This window comes from Bos indicus, chromosome 2 (assembly GCF_029378745.1).
Source record: "Bos indicus isolate NIAB-ARS_2022 breed Sahiwal x Tharparkar chromosome 2, NIAB-ARS_B.indTharparkar_mat_pri_1.0, whole genome shotgun sequence".
NCBI classification, from domain to species: Eukaryota; Metazoa; Chordata; class Mammalia; order Artiodactyla; family Bovidae; genus Bos; species Bos indicus.
In genome coordinates this window covers 121,315,753-121,343,642 of record NC_091761.1, presented here as the reverse complement: position 1 = coordinate 121,343,642, position 27,890 = coordinate 121,315,753, and the positions used below count along the sequence as shown (strand labels likewise).

The 27,890-nt window shown below is 42.6% G+C and overlaps 1 protein-coding gene and 1 non-coding gene across 3 annotated transcripts in view; both read left to right on the top strand.

Annotated features, from left to right (window-relative positions):
• The window catches only part of KPNA6 (karyopherin subunit alpha 6), a 59,404-nt gene extending 33,791 nt beyond the window's left edge, over positions 1-25,613 (top strand). For both annotated transcript variants that reach the window (XM_019979241.2, XM_070774470.1), the window contains exons 2-14: positions 6,338-6,471; positions 7,325-7,417; positions 9,604-9,703; positions 10,850-10,944; positions 11,931-12,062; positions 13,497-13,585; positions 14,356-14,455; positions 14,776-14,939; positions 15,108-15,186; positions 16,811-16,936; positions 17,252-17,379; positions 18,336-18,514; positions 20,418-25,613. In XM_019979241.2, coding sequence (XP_019834800.1) covers positions 6,338-6,471; positions 7,325-7,417; positions 9,604-9,703; positions 10,850-10,944; positions 11,931-12,062; positions 13,497-13,585; positions 14,356-14,455; positions 14,776-14,939; positions 15,108-15,186; positions 16,811-16,936; positions 17,252-17,379; positions 18,336-18,514; positions 20,418-20,605 — 1,607 coding nt within the window. In that variant the 3' untranslated portion in view covers positions 20,606-25,613. The remainder of the gene's footprint in view (positions 1-6,337; positions 6,472-7,324; positions 7,418-9,603; positions 9,704-10,849; positions 10,945-11,930; positions 12,063-13,496; positions 13,586-14,355; positions 14,456-14,775; positions 14,940-15,107; positions 15,187-16,810; positions 16,937-17,251; positions 17,380-18,335; positions 18,515-20,417) is intronic.
• LOC139179248 (small nucleolar RNA SNORA79) lies at positions 4,452-4,599 on the top strand. Its single transcript, XR_011563647.1, has one exon. It is a non-coding gene; the product is annotated as a small nucleolar RNA SNORA79 (small nucleolar RNA).
• Positions 25,614-27,890: the final 2,277 nt, after the last annotated feature.

The window sequence follows — 27,890 nt, the reverse complement described above, 5'->3', positions numbered from 1 at the left end:
TGATGCTTTCCAACGCCCACTTGACTTCACATTCCAGGATGTTTGGCTCTAGGTGAGTGATCACACCATCGTGATTATCTGGGTCGTGAAGATCTTTTTTGTATAGTTCTTTTGTGTATTCTTGCCGTCTCTTCTTAATATCTTCTGCTTCTGTTAGGTCCATACCATTTTTGTCCTTTATTGAGCCCATCTTTGCATGAAATATTCCCTTGGTATCTCTAATTTTCTTGAGGAGATCTCTAGTCTTTCCCTTTCTATTGTTTTCCTTTATTTCTTTCCACTGATCACTGAGGAAGGCTTTCTTATCTCTCCTTGCTGTTCTTTGGAACTCTGCATTCAAATGGGTATATCTTTCCTTTTCTCCTTTGCTTTTCACTTCTCTTCTTTTCACACCTATTTGTAAGGCCTCCCCAGACAGCCATTTTGCTTTTTTGCATTTCTTTTTCTTGGGGATGGTCTTAATCCCTGTCTCCTGTACAATGTCACAAACCTCCATCCATAGTTCATCAGGCACTCTATCTATCAGATCTAGTCCCTTAAATCTATTTCTCACTTCCACTGTATAATCATAAGGGATTTGATTTAGGTCATACCTGAATGGTCTAATGGGTTTTCTCTACTTTCTTCAATTTAAGTCTGAATTTGGTAATAAGTCCCATGGTTAAGACCCTGCATTTCCACTATTGGGGGCCCACATTTGATTCCTGGTCAGGGAACTAAGATCCTGCAAGCCACTTGGCATTACCCAAAAAGAAAGTATAATGTAATTATTGATAAGAAAAGACTTCTGCCATTTTGTTCTTTTTTCTTTCTTTCTTATACCTTTTTGTCCCTCTCTTCCTCTATTACTGCCTTTTGTGTTTAATTTGTTTATTGTAGTGAATTGTTTTCATTCACTTCTCATTTCCTTTGTGTATATTTTTATTTTGTGTGTGTATGTATGTATATATAGAGAGAGAGAGAGAGAGAGAGAGATTGTGGGCTTTACATTTAACATCCCAAATTTATCACAATGTAGTTTGAATTGATACCAACTTAACTTCAATAGCATACAGAGCAAAGTTTTGTTCATTATTTTATGCATTTGTCTTCTTTTTAATAATTTCCATGTTTTTAGTGAGTCTTCCTTGCTGCGCGCAGGCTTTCTCTGTGGCGAGCAGGGGCCTCTCTTGCTGAGGAGCACAGGCTCTGGGCACACAGTAGTTGCAGCTCTCGGACTCAGTAGTTGTGATGCACAGGTTTAGTTGCTCCACAGCGTGTGGAATCCTCCTGGACCAGGGATCAAACCCACGTCCTCTGTATTGACAGGGGGATCCCCATCTATTCTACCACCAGAGAAGTCCTACGTTTTCTTTTAAATCATATACAAAATAAAAAGTGGCATTACAAACCAAAAATCCTAGAAAACTGGCTTTTATATTTCCCCATGTAGTTACCTTCGCTGGCTTCAAGTTACTGTGTAATGTCCTTTCATTCAACTTGAAGGACTCCCTTCAGCATTTCTTATAGAGCGGGTCTGGTGGTAACAGATTCCCTCAGCTTTTGCCTGAGAGTATCTTGGTTTCTCCTTTGTTTTTGAAGTGCGGTTTTGTCAGATACAGAATTCTTTGAACGTTTTTCTTTAGCGCTTTCAATATCTATACATTTAAAGATCTCAGTGCCTTTTTGATGAAAAACTGGCTTGTATGTGATGAGTCACTTCTTCCTTGCTGCTTTCAAGATTTTCCTTTTATATTTGGCTCTCAATAGTTTGATTATGTTTCTAGATGTAGACCTGAATTTTCCTCCTTGAAATTGAGTATCTTTCTGTGTACATAGATGTCTTTTTTTTTTTTTTTTGCCATTATTTCTATAAAATTCTTTTCCCCTTTATCTCCCATTTCTTTGACTCCCATAATGCATATTTTGTGATTTGATTGTTGGAGTTTCATGGATCCCTAGGCTCTCTATTCACTTTTCTGTATTCACCTTTCTGCTCAGACTGCATAATTTCAATTTTCCTATCTTCAAGCGTGCTACTTCTGTCTGTTGCCTGCTCAAATGTGCTGTTGAACCCTTCTAGTGAATTCTTCATTTCAGCTATTATATTTTTCAACTCCAGAATTTCTTTTTGGTTCCTTTTCTATTTGTTGAATTACCTTTTGGCATCATTTTCTCTCTACTTGAAGAACTTTAGACTTTCTTTAGTGCAGGTCTTAGAGCTTCCCTGATAACTAAGTGGGTAAAGAATCCACCTGCAGTGGAGGAGATAAAAGAGAAGTGGGTTTGATCCCTGGGTCAGGAAGATCCCCTGGAGGAGGAAATGGCAACCCACTCCAGTTTTCCTGCCTGAAAAATCTCATGGACAGAGGAGCCTGGTGGGCTACAGTCCATGGGGTGGCAAAGAATCATACAGGTCATATGTGACTGAGCACAGTGGCTACAACGCAGGTCTGCTAGAGACAGTCTCAGCTTTTGCTTGTCTGAAAAAGTCTAAAGTACAATTAATGATGTTATTTCATTATCCTTTTAAATTTTATTTTTTGCTGAAGTATAGTTAATTTTCAGTGTTTTAGATTCAAGTGTACAGAGGAATAATTCAGTTATATGTGTGTGTGTGTGTGTATTCTTTCTCAGATTTTTTTTTTTTTTTTGGCTGCACCATGTAGCATGTGGGATCTTAGCTCCCCAGTCAGAAACTGAACCCATGTCCCCTGCAGGGGAAGTACAGAGTCCCAAACACTGGACCACCAGGGAAGTCCCTCAGATTCTTTTCCATTATAGGTTACATTATAGGTTTTACAGGATATTGAGTGGAGTTCCCTGTGTTACACGGTAGTTCCGTGTTGTTTACATACCTTATATATGGTAGTGTATATGTGTTAATCCCAGACTCCTAATTCTTCTCTCCCTCACCTTGTGCTGGTATTATTTGGAATTTTTGTAGCTTCAGACATGACTAAGCAACTGAGCATGCACATCCTTGTGAATTATAGGACCTTCTCTCATATTATCCTTCTTTGGTATTGTTATCAAAAGAATGTCCTTTTTCCAGAAGGAAGTATGTGTAAGAGTGAAACAACTTATTTAAAAAATTGGTAAAACTCGAGAATTCCCTGGTGGTCCAGTGGTTAGGACTCTGAGCTCTCATTGCCAAGGGCCTGGATTTGATTCTTGGTCAGGGAACTTAAATCCTAGAAGCTGCATATTGCAGCCAAAGAAAAAAAAAAAAAACTTTTTAAAATCTCATTTGTAAAACCATTTAGACCTGGCATTTTTCTTTGTGGAAATATTCTTTAGTGCTGATTCGGTATATTTAATGGTAATAAGGCTAGGTTAGATATTCTGAGTCACTTTTAGCAAGTTATACTATTCTAGAAATTTGTCTTTTCAAGCAAGTTAGCTAGCATAAAGTTGTTCATATTCCCTTTTTTTATCTTTTCAGTTACCTGTAGTTATGTTCTTTTTTCATTTCTAAAATGTGTGCCCTCTTTTGTTCCTGAGAGATCTAACCAGAGATTTGACTATTTTCAGTCTTTTGAAAGATCCGAGTTTCACCCTTGATTCTCTCTACTGTATGATTTCTCTCTCCTTTCTACTTTTTTTCCCCTAACCTGTGTACCGAAGTCATTAATGTTCAGACTTTATATTAACTTCCTAAGGCTTATATCCAATTAATTAAGTTTCAGACAAATGAAACACTGGCATGTAAAGGGCAAGCCTTAAAACTCTCAGAAGACATCACAGGGTATCTTTCTGACCTTGGGAGCATTAAAGGATTTATTAAACAAGACACACAGAAAGAGCTAGGTATTAAAGCAAAACTTCCATTATAGTTAAGAACTTGTTAAAGAACTCCATAAAGTGAAAATTGAAAAAAAGTGAAAAGAGACTAGAAGATATTTGTAATACAAATAATCAACAAATAGTTAATAACTAGAATATCTTAAGAACTATAAATCAATAAGAAAAGGACAAGTAATTCAATGGAAAAATATTTGACATACCATAAACAGACATTTTTCACAGAAAGGGAAACATGGCTAATTAAAATAAAATCTAATAACCCTATTAGTAATGCAAATCTTTATCCTAATGAAGTACATTATATTCAGTAGATTGGCAAAAGTGACCGTTCTGAGTAATAGGATGAGTATCAATGAGAGCTCTTGTATTGCTAAGCTAATATGAATTGGCATCACTTTGGAAGGCAACATGGTACTTAGCTGATGAAGTAAGACTTGATGGTAACACGTGAAACTGTTAAAACTCCTATAAGAAGACACAGGAAAAAAAGACCTTAGTCTTGGCAATGATTTTTTTTGGAGGGGGGAGGGTGATAAAACACCAAAGCACAAGCAGCAAAAGCAGAGATAAACAAGTAGGACCCATAAACTAGAAAGCTTAAAGTAGAAAACTTAAAAGCTTCTGCACAGCACTCCTCCCCCCCAAAAAATAAAAAGGTCAGCATTTGATGGCTGTTTCTCTCACTGCTTGGAGCCTTAAGTAGTGGGATTTTAGCCTATCATATGTCTAAGCTGACTTACCTTCACTCAGGGCATCATGGGAATTGGGTGACTGTCTGTCAGTGCCTTCTGATTTTTGCAGAGTCAAACAATTAAAAAGAGAGAAATGGTCAACAAAATGAAAAGGCAACCTGTGGAAAAAATATTTCCTAACTATATATCTGACAAGGGATTAATATCCAAAATATATAAGGGACTCGGTGATGCCATACATCCATCTCCAAATCAACCACCACCGAACCAATGGACATGAGTTTGAGCAAACTCCAGGAAATAGTGAAGGACAGGGAAGTCTGGTGTGCTGCAGTCCATGGAGTCACAAAGAGTCAGACACGACTGAGAAACGCCACAGCAACAACAATATAAGGGGCTCATACAACTCAGTAGCAAACAAACACAAATATTGCAAGTGAAATTGGGCAAAGGATCTGAATACACACTTTTCCAAAGCAAACATATAAATGGCCAACAGGTTCATGAAAAAGATGCTTAACATCACTAATCACTGGGGAAATGCAAATGATGATGTGTTTATACAATGAAATAATATAACATAGGAAAAATTAATGAAATAAGGCTTCATGCAAAAACATGGGTAAATCTTAGAAATCCAATGGAGGGGGGATAATTCTCAGTAGACTGAACATAGTATGATGCAGTATTTAGGGGCGTACATATATGTGATTCATAAAAATGAAAGCAAAGATAATGACAATTCATAATAGCAGTTTTCTTTTGGCTGGAGTTGGGATGGAGGAGCCCGGGACAGGGGGAGACCTTACTACTAGATTCAGGTATATTAATCTAGTTCTTGGATTTAGTGGTGAGTTGACAGGTGCTCATTGTATTATTTTGTTTGGTAACTTAACATGTTTCATCTTTTTTGTATGTAGCAAATGTTACAGAATAAAATTTTAAATTTCTTTTAAAAAATAGAGGAGTGGCCATATGAGTTACTTAAAAATATATATATGCATGGTATTCCACTGAATTGGGTACACTGTATTTCACCTTGTAGGTTAAATATATTTGCATTTATTCAGCAAGTCATGTAACTTTTCTCTCGTCATGGAAGTGATCGTGGCTTGTCAACATTTACCATATGCCTAGTGCTGTTCTAAGTAGTTGTTATTGTTCAATCACTAAGTTGTGTCCAAATCTTTTGTGTGGCCCCATGGACTGTAGACCACTAGGCTCCTCTGTCTGTGGGATTTCCCATGCAAGAATACTGAAATGGGTTGCCATTTCCTTCTCAGTCTAAGTAGTACTTCACATGTGTTAAGCTGTACAGTCCTTCTAACAACTCTGTGTTTTAAAAGATAGGCTCCTGAGGCACAGAGTTTAAAGCAACTTACTGAAGGTTGCACAGCTAACAAGAAGAAGCGTCAGTATTGGGACTTCCCTGGTGGTCTAGTGACCAAAGACTTCATGCTCCCGGGCGGGGGGCCCGGGTTCTATCCCTGATCAGGTACCTAGATCCCTCATGCTGCAGCTAAGACCTGGGACAGCTGAGTAAATAAACAAATTTAAAAAGGGAAGAGCTGGTATTTGAATCCGTACAATCTGCCTCCAGGGCCTACACCTTTTAACTACTAAGCTTGTATCAATTGCTATAACGGCACTTATTTAATAAACTTGTTAAGGAAACTGTGTTGTTGATGTGGGGGTGGTAATAGAGATCTCAGGGGCAGTTATTGAGATTATCAGGCTTCACTGGGAAGCTGTGAGTCCTCCTTAGTAGGGGAGGGTGGGTGGAGAGAGAAGCCAGTGAGCAGAAAATGCTGTCCTTTTAAGAGCCTTTGCCAGTGTGTTTGTGTCTTCCCTTCTTCCAGAGACCATGGCGAGCCCAGGGAAAGACAATTATCGAATGAAGAGTTACAAGAACAATGCCCTAAACCCTGAGGAAATGAGGCGAAGAAGAGAGGAAGAGGGCATTCAGCTCCGGAAGCAGAAACGGGAGCAACAAGTAAGTTAACCTGAGTGTTCTCAAATGTGCTCTTTAGAGAGGTGGTTCAGCCACCATGGTTGGCCTCCACCTCACATTCTCACTTTCCCCTTGGGAAAGTAGCTTAGCTCTGTGGGCCACTCACCCAGTTTGATTTGTTGTGAAGAAATGTTGGAAGCTTTGAGAAAGAACTGTCCCTTATTCCTCTTCCATAATTTCGTACACCTTGTTATCATTTTAATTGTCTTCAATATAACTTTCCAGCGCTAACCCCTTGTTTTTACTCAGTAGTCACTGTTAGGTCTGGCTTTCAAGGCCCAGTCTCAAGCCTGGCCTTTTAAGAAGTTTGTCAACCATTCTGGGCTGCCTTCTATTTCCTGAGTCCATTCTTTGTAAGTCTCCCTAGAACTGAGACTATTAATGCTTCATCATCTGCACTCTGCCACACATCACCACCAAATTGGTTCCTTGCCCAGGTCTGGATGCTAACCTGCTTTTGCCCACCCTTATTTCTCTTCTTTGAAGCCTTTTATATATGTGTGTCCTTATACATGTGTGTGTGTGTTTATACATATATATATATATAGGATATATATAGGGTGTGTGTATACATATATAATATATATGTATATCTGTGCCCTTTTATACAAAGGGCACAGAAATTTTAAAAGATTTGCTTATAAAAATGTTCTCCAAAAATATAAACAATAGATGTAACATAGAAAGTAAAGCCCTTGAATATCTTTCCATATCAGTAGATAAAGTTTGGCATTTTCTCATACACTAGCATTTCCTTGACAGTCATGCCGTAATTTAACATCAGGTTGTTCTTTGTTCCTTGTTTCTATACACCATTTCTTCTCTTTCCTTTCAGCTTTTTAAACGGAGAAATGTGGAGCTGATCAATGAAGAAGCCGCCATGTTTGATAGTCTTCTCATGGACTCCTATGTGAGCTCTACCACTGGGGTAAGACCCTTGCATGTGCTTCAGGCAAGCTTGAGAACTACTTGCTTCTACAGAACAGAAATGGAGCAGTTCATATCATCTAGTAGCTTTACCAGCAATCATGCTAATCTCTTTATTCCATGGGCCCTTTTGTATTAGGCTAGTGCGAACGTAATTACTGTTTCAGACCATGAATTTTAAATCATTCTAACTAGACTTAAACACATCTTTATTAGTCAAAACAGGAACCATTATAATCAATTTGTTTTTGCCCACAAGAAATAAGTTTTTTTTTCCTGTAGCATAAAAATCTGCGCTTCAGGATTCAACAGACTCTTAGAAAGCATTTTCTGCCTCCTGCTGGTTGTGGAAGCGTTTTCCCTAGAAAAAGAGATGCTTGAAGAAGTGGCAGTTGGTGAGAGGTCAGGTGAATGTGGCAGGTGAGACAAAACTTTGTAGCCCAGCTCGTTCACCTTTGAAGCATTAGTTGTACGGCAGTCAGGCATCGTCTTGGAGAAGAATCGGGCCATTTCATTGACCAGTGCTGCTGCGGCATTGTCGTTTTCAGCGCATCTCATCTACTTGCTGAGCATACTTCTCAGATGTTGTGGTTTCACCGGGATTCAGAAAGCTATAGTTGATCAGACAGGCAGCAGACCACCAAACATGACCATGATCCTTTTTTGGTGTAAGTTGGCTTTGGGAAATGCTTTGGAAGCTTATTCATGGTCCAGCCACTGAGCTGGTCATCATCAGTTGAAAATCCACTTTTTGTCTCATATCACATCTAATCAAGAAATGATTCATTGTTGTTGCATATAATAAGAGAAGATGACACTTCTAAACAACAATTTTTTTTAATTTGAGGCACCCACCTATTGTGTTTTTTCACCTTTCCAATTTGCTTCAAATGCCAAATAACCATAAAATGGTCAACATTGAGTTTTTCACCAACTTGTCATGTAGTTAGATTTAAGAGGATAAGTTTCCACGGATCCTCTCGATTGATATTGTCAACATCCGATGGCTGGCCACTGTGCTCCTTATCTTCAAGGTTCTTGTCTCCTTTGCAAAACTTCTTTTAAAAAAAAAAAAAATCAGGCATTTATAAACAAGAAAGCGTACATTAATTACATAAAAATAGTTTTCGAATAGTAGAGTAGGTCATTAGAGTATTGTCATTAGCAGCAACAAAGGAGAGAAGGGATGGTGATGTGGACATTCCTCGCGAGTACCAGGGGGCAAAACTTCTTGGACACACTGCACTGTACATTCGTTAGCAGTTCCTGGGCCAAATGCGTTGCTGATGCTGCAAGTTGTCTCCACCACTTTACAACCCATTTTGAACTCGAATAAGAAAATAGCTCAAATTTGCTTTTTGTCCAACATCATTTCTCTAGTCTAAAATAAATATAAAATAAACAGCAAGTAATAAAACAGGAGCTGGTGATGGACAGGGAGGCCTGGCGTGCTGCGGTCCATGGGGTTGCAAAGAGTCGGACACGACTGAGCGACTGAACTGAACTTAATAAATCATTAGCAAAAAAACAAAGTGATAAATGCACATTAAAGTGATGTATAACATAACCACATTTATTTAAGAATGTATTCCAATATCAGGCGGCAAAGTTCAACAGTGCAAAACAGCAATCACTTTTGCACCAACCTAATCCCCAGTCAGCTTAAGGAGTCAGCAGGGATTTGTCTCTGGTGAAAACACCAGAGGAAACATTTAAGAGGAGCTTTCAGTTGCCTCAGAGGTTAAGAATGACTTCTAAATGTTCCAGCTTGAAGCAGCTATGGATTAAACATCTGAGCTGCTGTTGTGCCTTCCTCTTGGCCTCAAGTCTTTTTTTTTTTTTGGCTATGCTGGGTCTTCATTGCTACGTGCAGGCTTTTCTCTAGTGACAGCTACTCTCTGGTTGGGGTACAAGAGCTTCTCATTGCAGTAGCTTCTCGTTACAGACTATGGGCTCTAGGTGCACAAGCTCAGTAGTTGTGGCATATGGGCTTAATTACTCTTCTGCATGTGGGATCTTCCCAGACCAGGGACTGAACCCATGTCTCCTGCACTGACAGGCAGATTCTCAACCACTGGACCACCAGGGAAGCCCTGCCCTCAAGTCTCAGGATGCCAAACAGGATTATGGGCTTATATCTGGCTCTAGTGTTGGTTTGCAAAATCATGAACCTGTTTTATGTCCTAGGAGAGTGTGATCACAAGAGAGATGGTGGAGATGCTCTTTTCTGATGATCCTGACCTGCAGTTAGCAACCACACAGAAATTCCGGAAACTGCTCTCCAAAGGTACAAAGCCTAGACTTCCCCAGGGAGGCCCTGCATGACTTAGCCTCTTGTTTCCTCTCACTGACCTCATCAACTACTGCCCTTCACTCATTCTGCTCTAGCCCTGCTGGCTGTGGCATCCTTGGACAAGCCAGGCACATTCTTACCTTTGCATGGGCTGTTCCCTCTGCTTGATACCCTTTAGTTGCAGATATCTGTGTGACAGGGCTTCCCTGGTGGCTCAGTGGTAAAGAGTCCATCTGCCAATGTAGGAGAAGCAGGTTCGATCACTGGGTCGGGAAGATCCCCTGGAGAAGGAAATAGCAACCAACTCTAGTATTCTTCTTGCCTGGAAAATCTCATGGACAGAGGAGCCTGGCAGGCTATATTCCATCGGGTTGCAAAAGAGTCAGACACGACTCAGCAACTAAAGAACAACAATCTGTGTGACAGCTGCTTCATTTCTGTGGTTAGATCCTGCCTTTCTCAGCAAAGCCTACCCTCACACCATATCTAAAATTACAGCTCCCCCACCCCCTGCAGCATTTTTAATCTCCTTACCTGGCCCTACGTATTTTATTTCCTATTACACTTATTACCTTCAAACATAACAGTATTTCTTCTCACTAGGATATAAGCTCTATGAGGACAGAGACTTTGGGTTTGATTCACTGTTGTATTCTTGGTACCCAGAACCACGTCTGGCACACATTTTTTGCTCAGTAAAAATTTGATGTATGATGGGAAAAATATTTTCTTTTCTCCCAAGGACTTTTGTCCTTTGACCTTGGGAGGACTTTTCTTCCTCCCAAGAAAAGAATGCTGATCTTAGAAGGGAAGTGTTTAGACTAGCATTGCACCTACTTTGGTCATCTCTCTCGTACTTTCTTGCTTGCTTAGGTAGGTAAGGTTATTTACTTGCTTAGATTTAGAAAGCCAAAGGTGAGCATACTTAGATTAGGATTGGCTTTACTCTTTAGATTCTCAGCTATTTGATACAGTTTGAAAATGACCTGCTATTGTTAAAACTACCTCACCAGAAGGAAGCTTGGGAGTGTTTATAAGGATGGTGAGGAGTATGTAGGAAGGATGGTGGACTGACCCCAGTGAATGCATCACCCAGCCCTTCTCCTGACTTCTCCTCTCTTTCCTTTGTCCCTCTCCCAGAGCCCAGTCCTCCAATAGACGAAGTTATCAACACTCCAGGAGTGGTGGATCGGTTTGTGGAGTTTCTGAAGAGGAATGAGAATTGTACTTTACAGGTGAGGCCCAGGGTGGAGAGGTACCAGATGAATGCTCTTTTTGCCAAGAAATTGCTATGGCACGCTTCTGCAGACACAGCTCTGAGAATGAAACATTTAAGGGGATGCTGTTACCTCAGAGGACTTGGCCTCAAGTAAGAGAGCCACAAACTCTTCCCCAAAACAGTCTCAAAGGAAAGATACCAGAATATGACAGGTTCATTATTCAGAGGTTGTAATATAGAATAAATATGTATATATGTATGTACGTATGTATACATATACATACACAAAACGTTCTAGTCCATTTCTAATTCTGGAGTGAACCACTTTCCTTCTCTGGGTCTCTTTTATCACAAATGAGTGATGAGCCACTGTACGAGAACTTATTAGAAATTTGGCTGAAAGGGTCCTTGAGAGACATCTCACTTTTATCCTGGTTTCAGAAACGAATAAAGTGAAGTGCAGGAAATCAAAACATGGCTTGCCGCAACCCACTCCAGTATTATTGCCTGGCAAATCCCATGGACAGAGGATCCTGGCAGGCTTCAGTCTTTTGGGTCGCAAAAGAGTCAGACATGACTTAGCGACTCAGCAGCAACAACCTACTGAGGTGGTGGGGGAATAGTAAAGATTTGGTGTTGCTCCCAGGTCTCACTACTTTTCTTTCATTCTTTCTCCTTCTCCTAACTCTTTCAACCTCTCTGCCTCTAGGAAAAACAAACAAACAAACAAAAAAAACGTGGCTTGCCCAAGGACTCATGGGGGCTGTGGTGGTGCAGGACTAGACCTGGGACCATGGAAGCCTAGCTCTGTCCTCCTATTATGTTATGTCACTGCCAGTAATTCTTCCTTTCTTTTAAAGGAGAAGAGGGAAAGGCTTGTGTTGTTTTTGTTTTTTTTTTTTCAAGTCAGGGGCAGGAGACGTAGCTGCTCTGAGCCAGCTGGTAGGCATGGCTGCTCTGTCTGGAATGACCTCTCAGTCATGGCTTTAATCTCACTTTCAGTTTGAAGCTGCCTGGGCTCTAACAAACATTGCCTCTGGAACCTCTCAGCAGACCAAAATTGTCATTGAAGCAGGGGCCGTCCCCATTTTTATAGAGCTGCTTAACTCGGACTTTGAGGATGTACAGGAACAGGTAATACCCAAATTTGACTTAATTCTTGATGATGTCAGCGGTATAATAAAAAATGTATTTTGTCTTTATCCCCAGTTAAGAGGTTAAGAGCAAAGAGCTCCTAAAAACCTTGGGATTTTCTTAGTGATCCAAGCGTCTTCTGTTATCCCTAAAGAGCACGTTTGCAACACACCTCAGTGTGTGCTCATGAGATGACTCAGGGTGGGGCCCTAGATAGCTTCAGGAAGGGAGGGCTAGTGATCAGAAAGACCAAACTTGGGATTAGAGAATAGGAACTTTTAACCCCACCCCACCCCCACTCTTCCCACCCCTCCTCCCCAACCTCCCTAGGGATGTTACAGGGGGTAAATATTGGGTTATAAAAATCTTGAACAGTGAGATTCGGAGAGCATCGGGGTTGGTGCACACTCACTGTGCTGGGAAGGTGACCTGCCTGGAGAGGGCACAGGCGTTCTGTGCAGCCCCTACTCTTTGCCCCATGCCTTGCCCTCTGCATCTCTTCCATTTAGCTCTTCCTGAGTTGTATCTATTAAACTGCTAAACATGAGTACAGTTTTCCTGAGTTCTGTAAATCATTGCAGAATGTGGAACTCCTGAATTTATAGCCAGTTGGTAAAAAGTATAGGTGGCACCTGGGAGTTGTAACTAGTATCTAAGTGAGGCCAGTCTTGTGGGACTGAGCCCCCTACCACTGAATTGATGTGGCTTTCCTGGTAGCTCAGTTGGTAAAGAATATGCCAGCGATGCAAGAGACCCCAGTTTGATTACTGGGTTGGGAAGATTCCCCTGGAGAAGGGAACAGCTACCCACTCCAGTATTCTGGCCTAAGAGAATTCCATGGACTGTATAGTCCATGTGGTCACAAAGAGTCAGACACAACTGAGCGACTTTCACTTTTCACTGACACGGTATCAAAGAATTGATGTAGAAGAAAACTCCACATGTTGGGTGTCAGGTGGTATTGGGAAGAAGACACCACAGTACCCATTTTTCAACATCTATGGATCACAAAAACCCTACTTCCATTTCTTCTGCTGGAGTTTTACTGGTTGACTAGAAGTGGAGTGGTACTGGGGATTTTTCCTCTACTAAGACATTAGGGTTGGTCCTATGAGACTACAAGAATGCAAGTTTCCCATCATTTTCTCCTTTTATGGGAGATGAGGAGGTGAGGATAAGGAGGTTTTTGGTTTGGCTTCTCTGGCTGCAGGACAGTGGCAGCCTGCTTTCCCCCCTGAACCCAGGAATTCTCAGAGGAAAAGTCCTCACAGAGCAAGCATGCAATAAGGATGTCAGCAAGGAGGGCGCCTGAGCTTATTGGGTATGTTTCAGGCCGTGGCAGGGTGTTCGTCCTGGTCACCGCCGTGTGTCACTCTGGGTGCTCACAGAAGCCGCTAGGCTCTGTGGCTGACAGTTCCATCCTCGCTTTTTTAGGCAGTCTGGGCACTGGGAAACATAGCTGGAGACAGCTCCGTTTGCCGAGATTACGTCTTGAACTGTTCCATCCTCAATCCTTTGTTAACGTGAGTAATTACTGTCATTTGCACCTGGGGCATCTGTAGGGCAGCCATGTAGCAGATCTTTGGGGGACAGTTGACCTTAAGATGATGAGTAAATCCAAAAATGCTAACTAAAAGTGCATTCTGGTTGACAGAGTAAAAGTTATCTTCTGAGAGTAAGAGCCTTGTGCCACTGGCCTGTGTCTTTTGCTTCTGAGCCAGAGGACAGAGGGAGAAGTAGCCCATCTGGAAAAACCTAACCTTCTCTGCAAAATGCATTGATTTTCTATGGGTTTATGCATAGGTACATTGGAGAGCTCTGTTGTAAACCACAGATCTAAGACCCCATGCAGGGTCATATTGATGCTCCCATCCCTTCCTCTATGCCCTTAAAGTAGAGCTACATCTAAACCAAAGCAGAAGGAGGAGTTTTTCTTCAGAAGTCACAACCTCGTAAGCTACTATTAGAACTCTTTCGTGGGCCTGTCACAGAAAATCAATCCGTACTGCATAGCTAAAGCCCTCACACTAAAACTTCATTTAGCATGCTTATTCAAGGTCCAGCTCTCTGTCCTTATTAGCTATGGGCTTAACAACCACATCTGGTCCTAATCCCCTATGAAGATGTAGGTTGGCCCCCTGGACCAAACTAACTCACTTAAATTATGGGTAGGAAAAGACAGTGAGGCGGCTAGAGTCGTAGGGTCTGGTTGGATGTGCTCCAGGGGCTCATAGACAACGGCTCTATGCAAAGGGCATCATTGGTCAGGATCTGGCTTCTGTGTCTCCTTCAGACTCCTTACCAAGTCCACACGACTGACAATGACCCGGAATGCGGTCTGGGCCCTGTCAAACCTCTGCCGAGGAAAGAACCCACCCCCAGAGTTTGCAAAGGTAAGAGAGCTTCTTACCAGTTCCTGAGTAATAGCAGGTTCCTTCATATGGAGGAATTTTGACATAGGAGTTTTCAAGTCTTTGGGGAACCCTCAGAGTCTCAATCCACGGGAAACTCAAAGAGGCAATCATCAGTGAAGTAGGTGATCTCATGTGCCAGGGTGGTAAAGTGAAAATGTGGGCCTGATGGCTTAATGTAGTAGAAATCTCTGGGCCTTAGACTTACGCAGTAGAGGAGGGCTCGGACATGTTAGGAAGTTAGTGGTAGAGCTGATGTAACCCTGTCCCCCTATGAACCCCTCTCTCTCTGCTTCCAATAGGTCTCCCCCTGTTTGCCCGTGCTGTCTCGCCTACTCTTCAGCAGCGACTCAGACTTGCTGGCAGATGCTTGCTGGGCCCTCTCTTATCTATCTGATGGCCCCAATGAGAAGATCCAGGCAGTCATAGACTCTGGAGTCTGCCGGAGATTGGTCGAGCTTCTCATGTGAGTGATCCTAGTTAGAAAGGGTGCAGATTCCAAGCTCAGAGCTGCAGTTAGCAGTCTGCTGCCCTGTGCAAAGGTCTGGACCCATGAGTGCTACAGGCCTCGGTGGTCAGCAGACCTAAAAGCTTGGTGCTGGGCCTCTGCTGACCACATCTCCCTCCTCTGTAGGCACAACGATAACAAAGTGGCTTCTCCTGCTCTGAGAGCTGTGGGTAACATCGTCACCGGGGATGACATCCAGACCCAGGTGAGGAGGAGGAGGAGAGCTGTCTGTGGGCAAAATCCTTCCCTGCCGTAGACTTTAGTCCTGGGGGAGGCAGTGTGATCTAGGAGAGAAAGCATAGGCTTGAAGGAAAAATTCCAACTCTGCCACTCTGTATGATTTGTGGGCAACTTGGTTGCCTTTACTTTTTGTATAAATTGGAAGCAAGTCATTATCCATTGGGTGCTATTGAAGAAAAACTGAATGGAATAACTTGACTTACTACCTGGGACATGGTAAAGTCCCAGCTTTTCTGTTATGGTACCTTTGAAATACTAAAATCTTTGGAGCCTCACCCCCACTTCCTAACTAAGCCTTTAGGATCCCATGGGTAACCTCATGTTAGTCCTCTGTTAGTAGTAAGTATAGTTCAGTGCCATTAAGTGCATTCACATTGTCATTTAACCATCACAGTCATCCATCTCCACAACTTTTGCATCATTCAGAACTGAAACTCCGTGCTCTTCAAGTAATAACTTCCCGTTTCCCCTTCCCGTCATCCCCTGGTAACTACCACATTACTTTCTGTCTCTTGGGAGTTTGACTCCTCTAGAAACCTCGCGTAAGCCAAACCATATATGTTTGTTCTTTTGTTTCAACTTACTTTACTTAGCATGTTTTCAAAGTTCATTTCATATTTTAGTATGTCACACCTTCATTCCTTTCGGTGGCTGAATAATATTCCTCAGTACACCTGTGCCGCATTTGGTTTATTCATTCATCTGTTGATCGACATTTGGGTTGCTTTCACCTTTTGGCTAGTGTGAGTAATGTTGCATTGACTGTTGGCATACAAATCTCTGTCTGAGTCCCTGCTTTCAGTTCTTTGGGATATATACCCAGAGGTGGAATTACTGGGTCATGGGGTAATTTTATGTTTAAAGATTTTGAGGAACCACCATACTGTTTAGCACAACGGCTGTACCATTTTACATTCCCACCAGCAATGTGCCAGGTTCCAGTTTCTCCACATCTTTACCAACAGTTTCTACCATCTTTTTACCATCTTTACCAACAATTGTATTGCCTGGATTTTTTAAGAATAACAATATTTTTATAATAAATTTTATAATTATTATAATAAATTTTTATATATAATAATTTTAAGACTATCCTAGAGACTTCCCTGGGGTCTGGGGGTTAAGAACCTGCCTTCTAATGCAGGGGACTCGGGTTCAGTCCCTAGTTGAGGAACTAAGATCCCACATGCTGTGGGGCAACTAAGCCTGGATGCTGCAATGAAGACCCAGCACGGCCAGAAAAACAGAATAACTGCCCTATGAAGTGTGAAGCTGTATCACTGAGGTTTTGACTTGCACTTCCCTACTGAGTAACGGTGTCTGGCATCTTTCATGTGCTTGGGGCCCCTGCCTGTTTTCTTCGGAGAAATGTCTGTTTACGTCCTTTGCCAATTTTAAACTATGTTCAGCTTTTTTTTTTTTTTTAATGTATTCTGGATATTCGTCTTTATCAGATATATGATTTGAATATACTTTCTCCCATTCTGTGACTTGTGTAATTCACTCTGTTTAAAGATGTCTTTCGGTGCACAAAAGTTTTACATTTTGATTAAGTCCAATTTATCTCAATTTGTCTTTTGGTGTTCTAGGTCATTCTTAACTGTTCAGCCCTCCCTTGCCTCCTCCACCTCCTGAGCAGCTCCAAGGAGTCAATCCGAAAGGAAGCTTGTTGGACCATTTCAAATATCACTGCTGGCAACAGGGCTCAGATACAGGTAGAACAAGCAGTTGGGAGATTGAGGAGCGGTGGTAGAAAGGCCTAGGATCACAAGACTTTGTGGGATATTGCCTTCTAGATGAAAAAAATTCTCTTTTGAAATTGGGATCAATGTATGCTGTTGGTCAAAGATTCTGTGGAGCAGAACCCAGGTTCTTCTGCATCACCTTATGTATATGGGAAGGACAAAGGAGAACTTTGAGGAAGGGGAATGTGTCTAAATCTTAGCTGATTTGTGTTCTGGATTTGCTTATTCTCCTTGAAATGACTTTTTTCCCTCATATCCCACCCCCGAACCCTCAATTCTTCTCAGGCTGTCATAGATGCAAACATCTTCCCTGTATTGATCGAAATCCTTCAGAAAGCAGAGTTCCGTACAAGGAAAGAAGCAGCCTGGGCCATCACCAATGCCACATCAGGAGGAACCCCTGAACAAATCAGGTACCACAGTCCTTCCCATTGTTTGAGTGATATGTTTACTCTACCTGTCAGCTTATGTTAACTGCCTTTGCTGGGATAGGTCTACCCCTGTTCAGTAGGGTTTAACCGATAAGCTGCTAGAGTGTAGCCTCTTTTCCCTCCTAAAGAATGGACACTTAAGACACAGACATTCATCTCTCCTCTGCCTCTTTCTACCCACAAGAGAATTTAAATCTGTATAATTCACAATTACTCATACAAATGAAAGAGAACCATGCGATGGCTCATTCAGGGCAGTTTCCTTGAGAAATCATTTTTGACAATGATACTTGGGAGAAGTAAATAGGAAAGCTGTTTTGTGTGAAGATGCTCTTTGATTCTGCTTTCCATTATGAACTTGAGTTGGAGTGATGGGAATTAGAGAAGTACCTTGCCTTCAGCTTGTAGCTTAGGAAGGGGGAGTATATTCAGCATATTATAAAACCTTAGGAGAAAAGGATAGCTTTTGAGGATATAGGTTTGTGAATGGCATTTTGGACAGGAAAAGGCCTAAGTAAAAGTACAAAAATCAGAAACCTAGAGACATTCACATGTTTGACTGGAATGTAATATTCTTGGAAGGGAATAATGTGAGATGAAGCTAAAAAAGCTTAGGAGCCTGATTGTATTGAGAGTAGAACTTGGACTGTGAAAATTTTAAGCAGGGAAATGATGTTTCAGAGTAGGTAGTACTGCTACAGGGACACATTACAGACCAGGAGAAATCTGTGGCAGCCTTCTACATGGAAATGAGCTAAACCAGTATTATTGACGGGGTGAAGAGACTGAGATAAAGCCTGGGTGTTTATGAGGGCTCAGGCAGAGTGAATTGCTAAGAGCATTGATATGTGTGAAGGAGACCCAGGGACCCCGAGCACTGGCCTGGCACCTGCCTTATCTTGTCTTGATTTAGAACTTAACTGGTCTCTGCCCTTCAGGTACCTGGTCTCCCTGGGCTGCATCAAACCCCTGTGCGACTTGCTGACTGTGATGGATTCAAAGATTGTGCAAGTGGCCCTCAATGGACTGGAGAACATCCTTCGGCTTGGAGAGCAAGAGGGCAAGCGCAGTGGCTCAGGGGTCAATCCCTATTGTGGGCTCATCGAGGAAGCCTATGGTATGTGCCTTCTCCCCAAACTAATGTCTGTCATAAGTAGAGTTCAGTTCTAGTTCAGAGCCTCTGAAGTAGTATATGTATGTGAGGGTATGTGGTCAGCATTGAATGCAAAGTTTTATCCCACAAGTTCCATTTCTTCTGAGGAGCAATAGATCAGTTCTCTTTCTGATAGGCTGTACCCAATAAGTAGGTTATGGTACAGATGCAAAAATAAAGCTCCAGAATTGATAATAGGATAAGGAGCTGGAAGGCATGTTTTCAGCTGAGTTTCTAGCAAGCTCCTTTCTTTTGTTTTTCCATTATAAACAAGCTTATTACAAGATACTTGTAAGTTCTCTGTGCTGTACAGGAGGTCCTTGTTGTTCATCTATTTTGTTAATAGTAGTTTGTATCTAAGGCTTCCCGGGTGGCACAGTGGTAAAGAATCCTGCCAATGCAAGAGATGTGGTTTGATCCCTGGGTCATAAAGAGTCCCTGGAGGAGGAAATGGCAACCACTCCAGTATTCTTGCTTGGAAAATTCTGTGAACAGAGGAGCCTGGCAGGCTACAGTCCATGGAATCCAACTGAGCAACTCGTGTGTGTGTGTGTGTGTGTGTGTGTGTGCGCACACACACACACAAACACACACAGAATTTGTATCTGCTAATCCCAAACTCATAATTACCCTCTCCACCTTTCCCCCTTTATTAACCATAAGTTTGTGTTCTGTGAGTCTCTGTTTTATAAATAAGTTCACTTCTATCAATCTTTTTTAGATTCCCCATATGTGATATCATACGATAATTGTCTTTGTCTGATTTGCTTTACTTAGTATGATTATGTCTGGGTCCATCCATGTTGCTGCAAATGGCATTATTTTATTCTTACTTGGGGCTGAGTAATTTTCCATGGTAAATGTACACCACATCTTCTTTACCCATTCATCTGTTGATGGACATTCAGGTGGCTTCCATGTCTTGGCTATAGTAAATAGTGCTGCTATGAACATTGGGGTGTATATATCTTTTCAAAGTAGTTTTCTCCAGATATATGCCCAGGAGTGGGATCGCTGGATCATATGGTAGGTCTATTTTTAGTTTTTCAAGGAACCTCCATAGTGGCTGCACCAGTTTACATTCCCACTAACAGTACAGGAGGGTTCCCTTTTCTCCATAGCCTCTCCAGCATTTATTATTTGTAGACTTGGTTTGTTTTTGGTTTTTTATTTGTCATACCTCTTGGCTTGTGGGATTTAGGCCTTGGTAGTGAGACTGCTCGATCCTAACCATTGGACTTCCAGGGAATTCCCCTGAAGACTTTTGATGATGGCCATACTGACTGGTGTGAAGTGATACCCTCATTATAGTTTCGATTTCCATTTCTCTAATAGTTAGTGATGTTGAACATCTTTTCTTGTGCCTCTTGGCCATCTATATGTCTTTGGAGAAATATCTGTGTAAGTCTTCTGCTCATTTTTTGATTGGGTTGGGCTTTTTGTTGTTATTATTGAGCCATGTGAGCTGTTAATAATGTTTTAGAAATTAAGCCCTTGTCAGTTGCAAATATTTTCTTCCATTGTACAGGTTATCTTTTTGTTTTGTTTATGGTTTCCTTGGCAAGTTCTGTTAGGGGTACTGGATTGACTCACTGCTCATCTCCAAGAGATTCAGAATGGTTAACAGTTTGCCCAGGTTAAACCACTGATTAATAACTCACATTTTAGTTGTTTTCCTTTGGAGTTATGTAATTTTAACTAAAGATCGCAGCTCTCCTCTTTCAGATCAAAGAGAGACCTAATCATATTACTTGTGTTTATAAATGCTAATATACCTCAGGGAAGGCAAAATACATTCATGTTTTATGGACCCATAGTAAAGCACTCCAAGTTCATTCATCTCCCTGCTTCCTTCTTGCCACCATAGGCTTGGATAAAATTGAGTTTCTGCAGAGCCATGAGAACCAGGAGATCTACCAGAAGGCCTTCGACCTCATTGAGCACTACTTTGGTGTAGAAGATGATGATAGCAGCCTGGCTCCCCAAGTGGATGAGACGCAACAGCAGTTCATCTTCCAGCAGCCTGAGGCTCCCATGGAGGGCTTCCAGCTATAATGTCTGCCTCCAGGGAGGGGAGGGGATGGGAAGCACCACCAACCAGCGGAAGAGCAGCCCTCTGGTGGGCGGGAAACCAGCCCCACCACCATCAGCCACCACACACCTCTGCTGCCCTGGAAACTGTGCTCTTGACCTGCTCCGACCCCTTCCCTGGAGGGAGCACCCTCTGGACAGACAGAACCATCTGAGGCTCACGTTTGGGTTTTGTGACAAGAAGGGGACGTGTTGGGTTTTTCTTCCTTACACTATATTTTGGCTGCACATATGTCTTTAACCCAGGAGCCCAGGGGTAGACAAAGGAGGACTGAGGTAACCAATTTTGCACCTTTTTTTTTTTTTTTTAATTTTTATTTTTTTCTTCTTTAGTGGTGACTTCCTTCCCTATTATCTTCCTTCATCCTTCCCAGTCCTCTGCCCTGATCTGTGTAACTCTTATCTTGGGTACTTGAGCAGATGGAATATTCCAGAGGTGGGGGGGTGGGAGGGGATGGGAGAAATCCAAAACAAAGTGTTCTTGCTCTGACAGAATATTAATCTTGTATGCTTGGATTGAATTATTTAATTTTTTCTTTTGCACATTTTTTCTTGTATTAAGATTGCTCTTTCCCAGAGCCATGAGTTCCTGGTATTAAGAAACCCAGCTGCCAGCATTGTCTGGGACTAGAGACTGAGGGGGAGGTCACCATGAGAGAAAGGCCCCTCCCTCCCTCTAACCCCTTGCCCAGACCTCTTTAGTTTGGGAGATCCCCTTCACTCTGCTGGGGCATGTGCACCAGTGGGAGTGAGCAAGGAGGAACACAGGTCTTCAGACAGGGCTTCCCATGTGTCGCTACTGATCCCATGTTTCCTACCCACCTTCCAATGGTGCGACCTGATTTCATTTGTTTACTTGAAAATTCCCCTCAGAGTTGAAATGAACCTCTGAGGTAGCTGTATTTTCTCCTAAGCACGCGACAGAGGGCTATGGTCCTTGCTTTCTCGTGAGGAGAAAGTCCTTGCTCGGGTGACCCATAAGTTGCAGAGGAGGTTGGAGTGAGAGTGTCATGTATTGGGATAGCCAGGGGATCCTTGCCTTTGGCCTTTCTTCTCCTTCTTCTTCCTCTTCCATAGGTGGATCATGTATATTTGACTTCCAAAGGAGAGAATGTCAAAAAGTTCTGTATTTTTTTATATTCTATATATTAGGTAGGTCAATCTTATTTGGTCTCAAGAGGAAGAACTGTCCCTGTAATTTCTGTAAGTAGGATACCGTGAGGAAGACCAAAAAGAGATGTGGAAGTTCTTTGGCTCAGGAAGCCTGAACTTGATCCATCTCTCTGCTTGGGTTCCAGGCTACCACCTGGACAAACCCTTAGCCCTGGAGCCTTCATATCACAGGTCAGCCTAGTCTGATTGTCCCAGTACCTGAAGGGAGCAATGGCTCGAGGGCCTGGTCAAGTCTACCACTCTGGTCCTTAGAGCTGAGCATCCTGCTCGCATCAGGAAACCCAGACAGCAGTGTGCCTCCTCAGATTCAGTCTCAAATGCCCTTGTTCACGTGAGTTATCACAGGTGGCTTTCTCTCTCACTACAGAAATACAGCAGCTTCAGGACTTTTTTGAGAGTGACTGATAACTTCCTGGATTGGGATCCCTGTACATGGTTTGGATATTGCCCTTCCTGTGACACTTAAAATCCCAATGCCTTGCCTTTTCCCTTTGAGTAGAGCTACTGCAGTGCCTCACTGGCTTGCCTCTATGCATCAGTGGATTACACAGTAATGAAGTAAAGCCCAGCTGATGGGGTGAGTGGAGCAATTTGTTGGCTAAGTGTAGGCCAGTGGTGGAGCTGAAGGCACACTCTGTCTGCCCTGTCGCTGCTTCCCCACAGAGATCAGTTAGAGATGCCCTGGTCCAAGCTGTATTTTCCCTTCCCCAGAAACAATGCCATTCTTGCTCCCATTCCTACGTATCCCACCTCTGGCTCAGGTGAAATCCATGCCACTCTGCTTACGGATAAAAAGTTCAGGTCCTTTTGCCCATTGGTTTTGAATCTGCCCTCTTTTTCGAGTATTGAGATCCAACTCCAGAGGCGTTTTCTGAGAAAAATGGTTGGGACTAGTGGTTATCACTGAAAAGTGATAGCAGAGCCATACCACCTCAGTGAGTCAGATGCTCCTCTGCAGTTTGGCCATGATAATTACCAAGCCCCACTCTCCCTGGTAGGCAAGGGGCAGGACCCTCTTCACTTGGCCTGCTGACTCCATTACTCCTACAGTTCAAAAGAAAGTCACCCCACCCCTTGATCTTGTCCAACAGCCAGAGCATTTGAGTAAGAACTACTTCTTGTATCTCTAGCAATAGTTAAGTCCCTGACACTGGGGCCATATTCTTCCTGTGAGACGTACACATCCTGCCTTGCCCAGCTGTTCCTACTTTTGCTTCAGATCTGGGACATGTACTAAATAGAAGACTCTTCTGATTATCAGTTACTGCTTGAAGGCTGCTTTCTCCAAGGACTCCAAAGGCTGAAGTGTCTCCCAGGGCACAACCTGAGGACAAATTTCTCATCAGCTAACATGGCCTCTCGGAGCTTTCCTTTGTTTAGTGTCTTCCTCAGACTATGTTTTCCCATTTTATTCCTCTGACCCTCCTTTCAGTTAACAGGTGAAGTTCTTCGAGCCCCCTGAGATGGTAACATCATCTTTTGTGTCCCCCTCTCCTTTGTTCATCTTGTGAAGCAAAATATTGTTTCTTTTTAGCCCAGGCTTGACAGTCACTCTTCGTGGACAGCCCCCCTCTGGACTGCAGACCCTGGCCCAGGTGAAGGCAGAGTTTTCTGACAGATTTCTGAATGGATGTTACAGGGATGAAGGGGCCCCCCAGCCTGCTGTAGGGAACAGCCAGAGAAGACCTGTATTTGAAAGGTTAATGGTTTGGCACACAGTTATTTGCATTTTAAAATCTCTGGTGGGTTGGTGATGTTTAGGTGTGGATTTAGGGGACAAGGAACCGTTTTCTTAGCTAAAGTGTTCAAGTACTGTTTTGAACAGCTATTCATTTTTGCCAGCCCTTCTGGACATCCCACACCCACCCATCTTTGCTAGTCTTAGAAGACTGAGCTATCCCCAGTGACTGGCTGGCCTTGGTATTGGCTGCAACCTTGTTAGAACCACACAGGTTCCATCCTCACCTGGCCAGCCTGTTTACTTCAGGCAGTGGGTACAAAGGACCCTTCCAAGGACAGATGTAGAAGACTTCAGCTTTCAGGGACCCTTTGTGTTCCCCTTTACCTAGAACCCCTAGATCTACTCCCATTCTCTTTTCCCTTGGAAGACTTTCCAACAGCTCTATTTTTTAGAGCTGAACTACACAGATTATAGCTGCTACTATGCTTAGTCAGGGAAGAGCAAAAGAAGGCTCTCGGGTACTGACTTTCTATTTCCCTCAAGCCAGACCAGTTTAATCTGAAAACTCTAGCAGAATGAACTGGACTTCCATTTTCTCACATATGCCTGCCCTCCCCCTACACTCTATTATTATAATAGAGTTACCTTTTCTAGCAAAATAGAAGGTAAGGAGACGAATGCCTATCAATACTTCCTCCTCCCACACGCCCCCTTCTTTGAAGGGCTCTCAGCTCATTTGTTCAGGCCACGTCTCTTCTCCCCAAGACTCACTTAGTTTGGTGTCCGTCATCTTGAATATTCTTCAGTAGATACATCTTTGGGGCTCATGTTCTGGATTCTCAGTTGAAGGGAGGGAGCCAGACTCTACAGGTCTCTGCAGGCACTACAGGGACCCATAGGGTGCTGGCTGGGGGCCTCCTTGGCAGGCTGGGGAAGGGTGCAAGGCTCAGTGCACGAACCATAGGAAAGGCTCACAACCATAGGAAAGGCTAGCAACATCTTCCAGGCAGGACTATCCTAGAAATAAGTACATGTGAGACTTGAGAAACTGCTCAGAGTAGGTTTCTTCCACAGCTGTTTTAGGATTGGACATTTTAGACCAATCTTGTCCAGTATTTTTTCTGTCTTTTCTATTTTTCTGTTAAGCCAGCAAGCTGAGAATTGGGCCCTGCAGGGATCCATGTGGTAGGCAATAGCTGTTCTTTGGCCAAGGCCTTCATAAAGGATTCAGTCATCCCATTGACTGTTCCCTAGCCCCACCCCTAGATGAAGACCATGGTAAGGGAAGAATTTTGAGGTCAGTACAAACCAAATAAGTCTGTAAATTAAAGCTGTTAGTTTTCCTCTGAGAGGGCATTTTGCATCAGGCCTGGGCTATGTTCAGAATCAAACCTGAAAAAAAAAAAAAGAATCAAACCTGGCTGTGAGTTAGAAGAAGCACCGTTAAATTTTAGACCTAGAACACCCCAGGAAAAAGGTTTGTGTAGTGTGTCATAAAGGCCGTGAGTGTGTTTGGGCCACCTTACTACTTCTGGGCCAGCCTGACTGCTGCTGTGCACATTAGCACATACCTGAACCCCTCTGCTAAACTTAAGCCCTGCATCCCTACCTAGGTCAGATGTTCAGCCTCTGGGTTTGGGAAGAGAAAACTGCCGTGGCGAGAATCCTCAAGCCCTGGAGTTGGGTATTGGCTCTTTCAGCCAGTTTTTGTGGGACTTGCCTTTGGTTGGACCACTAAAGAAGCAAATAAGGTGTGAGGTTCCAGTTACCCAAGACAGCAGAGGTCCCTCAGAAACATCTTGGGTTCCCAGCTACAGACCCTCGGAAGGTGAATCAAACCTGTTTCCGCACTGGTTTTTCTCTCCAAATTTATTTTGCTTTTAAGAACTATAAACTCTAGCTATTGTTTTCCATGTTCTCAGGGCCCCTGGGTAGACAGACAAAGCTTGATGATTTCAGAGCAGATATAGGCCAAGAAACCATGGCATTGAGTGTGCTGAGTCCAGACAAATGATATTTATATACACATCCAAATTTGAAGAGAAAATGTATTTCTTTAGGTTTCAAACACTGTAATAGATATAAAGCAAAAATAAAAACCTGTTGCAAAGTTCTAAATAGTGTTCTTTGGAGTGATCCTAGACTGGATTTCTTGGAAGTCAGTGAAGTGAAGGTGTTTAAATTTATGGCCTAACAAGTGGAATTAAGAATTGTTAACAGCCTGCTTCTGCTACAAAGCATTTTTGAAATCAGCTTTATTGAAATATAACTGACATACAGTAAATGGCACATATTTAAAATGAACAATTTGTTAAGTGTTGATAAATCTACATCCATGAAACCATCACCACAATCAAGATAGGGAACATACCTATCACCACATGCCCCTTGGGAATCCCTCCTTTCTGCCTAAAGCTCAGCAACCACTGATGAGAGTTCCGTCTCACTATGGTTTAGTTTGCATTTTCTAGAGTTTCTCTAAGATTTTCACATCATTTCATCACTACTTCACAGCCCAGTGAGCCCAAAGTAGTTCATAAACTACTCACTTTGGTTTACATCAATTCCTAATGTAGCAATTAGACTAGCAGCCACAAAGTTGATACAACTCAAAAGGAAGGTTTTAGTTGGCTTGAGTGCATTTTACGTTTTAATTCATTGCCAACATTAAAAGATGCAGCTGTATTTAAAAATAGCTGGCACTTCCCTAGTGGTCCACTGGTAAAGAATCTGCCTTCCAATGCAGATTTGATCCCTGGTCCAGGAACTAAGATCCCACAGGCTGTAGGGCAACTAAGCCAGCAGGTCGCAAATAGAGTCCACGTGCCACAATTACTGAGACTGTGCTCTAGAGCCCCTGCTTGGCAACCAGTGTGCGCCGCAACTAGAGAGAAAAAAAAAGCCTCCCCACCCCCAAATATCTGGCACTCCTAGGCGTGAGTTTCTGCTTGAAGACAATCTGCAAGAGTTCTATTACTGTTTACCACCATTACCAGTGGGCTCTCTGGCAGATATTAATGTTGTTCCCATTTCCTCTTATAGCAAAGGAAAAAGTAACTTTTTAACCCATTTTTCTATCAAATTTTCTTATTCCTTGCCTGTCTGTTTTACTCATTACCTAGCAGGGCTTCCCTGAGAGCTCAGTTGGTAAAGAATCCACCTGCAATGCAGGAGACCCTGGTTTGATTCCTGAGTTGGTAAGATTCACTGGAGAAGGGATAGGATACCCACTCCAGTTTTCTTGGGCTTCCCTTATGGCTCAGCTGGTTAAAAAAAAAAGCTGGCCCTCAATGCGGGGAGGGACCTGAGTTCAATTCCTGGGTTGGGAAGATAACCTGAAGAAGGGAAAGGCTATCCTACCCACTGCAGTATTCTGGCCTGGAGAATCTGGCCATGGACTGTATAGTCCATGGGGTCGCAAAGAGTTGGACACAACTGAGCAACTTTCATAGCTGGCCCTTGGAGGCCACTGTTGACCCTTCTCCGTACATCACTCCTCTCACCCCATGCATACTTTGTTCTATTGTTTTTTATCTCTGCCTAGAACACCCTATTCTTAACGCAAATCCATCAAGGCCTGATTCATATGTTACCTCAAGAGATTTCCCACATGCTTTTCTGGAAATAATGAGGGCCTTGGTTTTTAGAGACCTGAATTCCAAACTTTTTTGAGCTTGAGTTCCACCTTTTACCATTATTTCAATACTGCCTCTCAATGTTACTTGGTAGACACTGCCTAAGGGGTGGGGAAGAGCATTGCTCTGAAGTCTCTCCAACTAGGGAAAAATATTTTAACATCTTAAGAGCTCTAATATACCCATCTGAATGCGGACTTCCAAAGAATAGCAAGGAGAGATGAGAAAGCCTTCCTCGGTGATGAATGCAAAGAAATAGAGAAAACAATAGAATGGGAAAGACTAGAGATCTCCTCAAGAAAATAAGAGATACCAAGGGAACATTTCATGCAAAGATGGACACAATAAAGGACAGAAACAGTATGGACCTAACAGAAGCAGAAGACTAGAAATGTGGCAAGATACACAGAAGAACTATACAAAAAAGATCTTAACAACCCAGATAACCTCGATGGTGTGATCACTCACCTAGAGCCAGACATCCTGGTATTCGAAGTCAAGTGGGCCTTAGGAAGCATCACTATGAACAAAGCTAGTGGAGGTGATGGAATTCCAGTTGAACTATTTCAAATCCTTAAAAATGATGCCGTGAAAGTGCTGCACTCAATATGCCAGCAAAACTGGAAAACTCAGCAGTGACCACAGGACCGGAAAAGGTCAGTTCTCATTCCAATTCCAAAGAAAGGCAATGCCAAAGAATGCTCAAACTACCACACAATTACACTCATCTCACGATAGCAAAGTATTGCTCAAACTTCTC